Source organism: Lolium rigidum, chromosome 7 (assembly GCF_022539505.1).
Source record: "Lolium rigidum isolate FL_2022 chromosome 7, APGP_CSIRO_Lrig_0.1, whole genome shotgun sequence".
Classification (NCBI taxonomy): Eukaryota; Viridiplantae; Streptophyta; class Magnoliopsida; order Poales; family Poaceae; genus Lolium; species Lolium rigidum.
The window spans coordinates 112638326-112643755 of NC_061514.1; the positions used below are offsets into that span (position 1 = coordinate 112638326).

At 45.0% G+C, this 5430-nt stretch overlaps 1 protein-coding gene across 1 annotated transcript; it reads left to right on the forward strand.

Annotated features, from left to right (window-relative positions):
* Window positions 1–696: 696 nt before the first annotated feature.
* On the forward strand, window positions 697–4573 carry LOC124671857 (SUPPRESSOR OF GAMMA RESPONSE 1-like). Its single transcript, XM_047208177.1, has 6 exons — window positions 697–996; window positions 2692–2829; window positions 3311–3491; window positions 3665–4122; window positions 4218–4370; window positions 4454–4573. Exons 1-6 carry the CDS (start codon window positions 697–699, stop codon window positions 4571–4573), a joined length of 1350 nt encoding a protein of 449 aa, XP_047064133.1.
* The last annotated feature ends 857 nt before the right edge of the window (window positions 4574–5430 follow it).

A 5430-nucleotide genomic window follows, 5' to 3' on the forward strand; every position in this document is an offset into this window, starting at 1 on the left:
GCACCACGTCCCGGGACACCATACGCGACGTTTTGGCCGTTTTCGTTGGGCTAGGTGGCCTCAAAAACGAGAAAAAAACGTTTTAACATGCACAACGAAGAGACCAAAAATCGTCGGCCATGGTGCACCAGCAACCACGGCGCGACTTCAACTTCATCGGCCATGGCAACTTTTCTTGTAGTGTTTGCGGATATCACGTTATCAAAAGAAAGGAAAACCAAAACCGAGAAAAAAGCTACCAAAAAATAAACTAAAATCACGCTATAAAAAATAAGAAATTAAGGATGCAGGATCTACGATGCACCAAAGAATTAAATGCGCGAGATAGGGGAGAGCGGAACTAAATGCACGGCATTAGGGGGGAACCGACAAAAATAAAAATCTCGAAATTAGTGGAGAACGATAGAGAAAAGTAATGACCCGCTCCCGCGCCAGGAAAACTGATTGGTCAAGCGGTTAATTGCCAGATAGAGAATTCGCAAACGGACATATTTGGCATGTGAAATGGGTCAGGCGAATGAATGCGCTAACTTATACTCAATGTTTAGCTGGAGAAAGATATGAATTGATCTTCTCACTTGTAATGAATAGATCCCATTTTAGCCTTAAAGTGGAATGATAGTAATCACAAGATCAAATGAAATCTTCGAAACATTTTCTCTGGTAGGAAAAAAATCTAGCAGCAAGTTGGCAGCAATGGCAAAGCGGAGTTCACTGTTCACTGAGCCCAGCTGTAGAGGGGAGGGTTGCTTGTTACCGTGGGCAAAACATTTTGGAGAGATGCACGGTGGTCACGTTGCGGTCCTCTCGGCCCGCGCCTATTTAAGGGCACGCTTCGGCCACCCGCACTCCCACCTCATCACTTGCCAAAAGTTCCCTTCCCACCGGATGCTCTCCGCTCCCTCTCTCCCCGCTCCGCTCTCAGGCTCCCTAGCCCAGTCCCCGACCGCCCCGGAGCAGCCTCCCGTTGCAGCGCAGCCGGGCGTCCATGGCAGGGTAAGCCGCTTTCTGGTTCCGCCTCTTGGGTCTGACTTTTCTTTCTGCTCAGTGTTTCTCTTGTTTTATTTGTGTGTGCTCTTTATGGGTTCATTATCTGCTCCGAAATCGAGAGGGGATTGGGGATTCTGGGGAGGGTTTAGGATTGATAGCGTCGCGATCGATCATCGTGTGGTGGACTCAGGTGCGTACATGTGTGGTTTTGGTGGGCAACGGGTGATGCCTCCGGAGCGCGTGGAAGAGCAGGTACCGGTCATGGAGCAAATGCGCGCGAGATCGTCCGGGAGATGCCCGACGTAACACCGACGACGTGATTCTGACCGGGGCCCTCTCGTCGCTACAGCGACTGTGCGGGTTTTTATCTTTGCGACTGCTGCGTTGGTGGAACCTTCCTTGAGAAGGTAGCAGAGTTCTTTAAAAAAATTAGACGAAAGAAGAGAAGGTTTGCCTCGGCGCGGCCGTCGTGTATCCGGCCCCGTTCTATTCCTCGTTGCAGCGGCAGTGCATCCGTGCAGGGGTTTCGCGGTCTGCCGAGGTGGTGGCGGAGGAACCTTCCTCTCGAAGGAAGAGAAGGGTACTGTTCCTCGTTGCAGCTCCGTTCTGAACTTCTGATTGGTCGCTCGCAACTGTCTGACCCTTGCTTGTTTCTCTCAACTATCGCAGTGGTCAGACTAAGAAAGCGGAGAGATCGCTGATTTTTGTTTTTGGATCATCGATTTGGTGCCTTCTATTCTGCTACTATGTGATGGTGCAGGTTCGGCGTTAATTTGTTCAGTATTGTTGGATTGATCCCATCCCGTATCGTGGTGCGCTGATTGCGGCTTGTCCATCCCTGTAAGTTCGTTTTGAGGTGCTCACGACTCACGAGGCAAAGAAGGATGTGTGCAGCTTGATTGGATCATCGATTGCTGCTACTACGAGATGACGCGGATCCCTCATTCAGTACCGATGGATCACAGAAAAACGTTTTTCAATCTTGAACATGCTCTTGTTGAACGCTTATTCAAAAGTTCTTCTACTTAGTGATTAGTACCCTCCAAGTTCCTGTTTGCTTGTAGTGGCACACAAATGGCAGCTGCTGGTTTAAGAGGAGCGGTACCTGGCCACACAATTGGAAATGTTCAGATCATTGGCTGCTTAGATCAATGGGCATGATCTAGAACTCTAGATTGGTCTCCTTTTTTTTCTAAAACAGGGGACGAAACAGAGCTCCTCGTCAATACTATGTCTATGTTTGATTTGCACTTCCAAAAATAGCAATGAAGGCTAAAGAACTGCAAACCGAAATTGATGGCAGTGTTACAGTTTTGGCTACTGATCAGTGTTGATCTATCAAAACAATGTACACTAGTGTCTATCAGAGTTAGTACATGGTCGTAATTAATTATCTTCATTACTACTAATCTTCTTCTTTGAGTTAATGTACATGGTAGCTAGCATATGTTCTTTCCGAAAAAAGTTAGCATATGTTCTCAGTAACATTGATTATTCTTGATAATCTATCACTGTACCAATAATTCAGTTAGATATATGTGGATCTAGCTTAGGTGCTCCATTTTGCATCTAAATATGATCTCTTGATTAAACTGAGAGAGCATTTTGTTGGATTATGTGGCATCTGTGTTATGGATCATTAGTTGAATTTATTATCTGTTTGTCTCAACATATGGTTCCTAAGATATAATAATCTCACAGATTTCCTGCAGGTCATTGGTTATTAATGGCAAGATAATTGCTGCCATGATTAGAAACTCAAGTACAGAAATCAAGGAATTGATCGCAGCAGCGTGGAAGGAGTGCCCAAATTGCGAATATCACATGCATAATGACGATGTAAGTGTTGTTAGAGATATATAATATGATAGCTAGATTTAAATACTCATGCTTACTTTTGTATAACTTTCCCCATTACAATCTAGTGCATAAGGTCCAACACCGATAAAAAAAATTCACTAGCTCCAAACAAAGTTTTAGATGCAACGCTAGTGCTCCATGAATTAATCTATGGGGTTGTTGTTAGATTCCATATGCATGGTAATGACATGTAGGAAGGAAGCACCAATTTCACTATATTCATTTTTTTGCGCTTGATATGCTTATTGAACCATTATATTCTGAAACCCATAGATGGTAAATTTGTACCTTTATCTTGATGAGCAGACAAGTGGAGAAACCATTTCTAAGACTATGCAGATATGCCTCATTGCAGAACCACATTTCTGTAGTTTACATGCAATGCGGAATGTCGTGAATTCATATATGGAGGGTGTACAGTTTCATGATTTCTAGTTGCATTTCATGCCTTGCATTACAGGTTTCATCACAGTGGCCAGGACTCCCTGTTGGTGTTAAGTTTGATCCAACTGATCAGGAACTGATTGGACACTTGGAAGGAAAGGTTGGGAGGGCAGCATCTCATGTACTAATAGATAACTTTATTCCAATGATAAAGGAAGAGGAAGGAATCTGCTATACACATCCCAAAAATCTCCCTGGTATCTTATTTTGCACTTGTTATCAGGACCTTCTGAATTACCTAGTTAGCTAATACTCCCTTCCTTGCACAATATATTATACATCTTACCAAAACGTATTATATTGTGGGATGGAGCAGAGTATTATTTTTCTGAGTAAAGTCTTAGTTAGTTTATTTCCTATGCCCCTGTAGGTATCAAGATGGATGGGAGCAGCAGCTATTTCTTCCACAAAATATCAAATGCTTATGAAGTTGGCAAGCGCAAGCGTCGCAAGATCAGCAATAGTAATGCCACTGATTGTGATGAGAAGATGAGATGGCACAAGACTGGAAAATCTTCACGCATCTTGGATAATGGCGTCATAAAAGGCTGGAAGAAAATACTGGTTCTTCACAAGTGCTACAATAAAAAAAGAGTTAAAACTAACTGGACGATGCATCAGTGTCACCTTGGGGCAGAGGTAGGTGAAAAGCACGGGGAGCTTGTTGTGTCGAAAGTCTTTTGGCAGGTTAAAAACAACACTCGGAAGTCGCAGATGCATGTTGCTGATGTCGAATCCGGTTCGGAAATCAATCCTACAACCCCAAATATGTACCCTCCACAGCCTCGTCGTTTAAGCGGTAGCCCATTGGAAACGGAGCAGAATCAGGTAATCATCAATTCATCATCTTTGCCTTTCATGTTACTGTGCTGCCATCAACCGCAAGTTCATTTTACTTGCTGCAATTTCTGAAATTGTGACAGGATGAGGAAGAGCCTGGCTCATCTGCATTTCAGGGCAATGCGGCACCGCCTCCACTGTTGAACACCGACATCCATGAGAATCCGACGCCTCTCAACTTCACCGACATAGAAATGCTCGACGAATTACCCGACTTGGATTCTATATTATTGGATGTAAGTGTGCCGTGTTGCTGCTTGTGAGTGTTTGTCACGGCAAATCTCCTCATCGTGCGTTTATTTCTTGTGATGGTTCGCAGGATAGCCTCGACTGGCTGTACGAAAATGAGGCATGGCGCAAAGAGGAGGAGCACCGGTCGGAAGAGGGTTCTGAAGTAACCGCTCAACGCAGAGAAACTGCATTTCCTTGTGATGTATGAGTGATCCACATCTCCCGAGGAAAAAAAATTATATGATGTTTCGGTCTTCAAATTGGCCTGCTTCGCACATGTTTCGAGTATAGTTTAGTAGATAAGCCTGACATTCTCGAGCAACATCTCGAGTCGGAAGTCTGTGTTGTTAAGTTGTTGATGTGTTGTACTTGTAATGTCTAAGACATGTAATGGATCATCGGGTACTTTGAGTTGATTTTCCCCCATTGAGATGTATTCTAGTTTGTAACATGTCCGCAGTCCAACAACGGTTCTTCAAAGCGAGCCACGAGAATAACTTGCAGCTGTAAGGCACTCTGGAGCATCAGATCTCCTCAGAGACCGCAGCCCTCACCGAGCCGGCGCCCGACCATTGCCACACCAGCACATCCTCTCTATTCGGAACAAGAGCAATGTTGGCAAGTCTATGCCAGAGCAAGAAGAACTCGACGAGCGCATCCTCAGCCATATCCGGTCCATAATCTTGGAGCCATTGCCCGGAGAGACCCTCCTTGACCGATCAGGCGGACAACCGCCTCTTGGCGATGCGCCTAACCACAAGAGGGGTCGGCTACTCTCTCCCCGCCTAGGCGCCTAGCCACCGATCCTTCCAGAAGCGGGCGTGCTCCCCGTTTCCAATCACATGGTTGTGTTATCTTTTCCAGGGAGACATGTTCGTTGTTATCTCATTGAGATTTATCTTTAAGCGCAACGCGCTCTGCTGCGCCAGTCTCCGATATTAGTGTGCTGCGTGGGCGTTTCTTTTTTAGGGCGTAGACATATTCATTGTTATCTTATTGAAATTTTTCTTTAAGGGCATCCCACTATGAAATTTATTCTATGGGAGCTTGAATAAGCAACGCATA

Bases quoted from the DNA above. Each gene is read 5' to 3' on its own strand.
- LOC124671857 (XM_047208177.1), top strand. From the start codon at position 697: ATGGCAAAGCGGAGTTCACTGTTCACTGAGCCCAGCTGTAGAGGGGAG. The intron at 2,830-3,310 runs GTAAGTGTTGTT...CTTGCATTACAG, and splicing joins ATCACATGCATAATGACGAT to GTTTCATCACAGTGGCCAGG. The intron at 4,371-4,453 runs GTAAGTGTGCCG...GATGGTTCGCAG, and splicing joins TGGATTCTATATTATTGGAT to GATAGCCTCGACTGGCTGTA.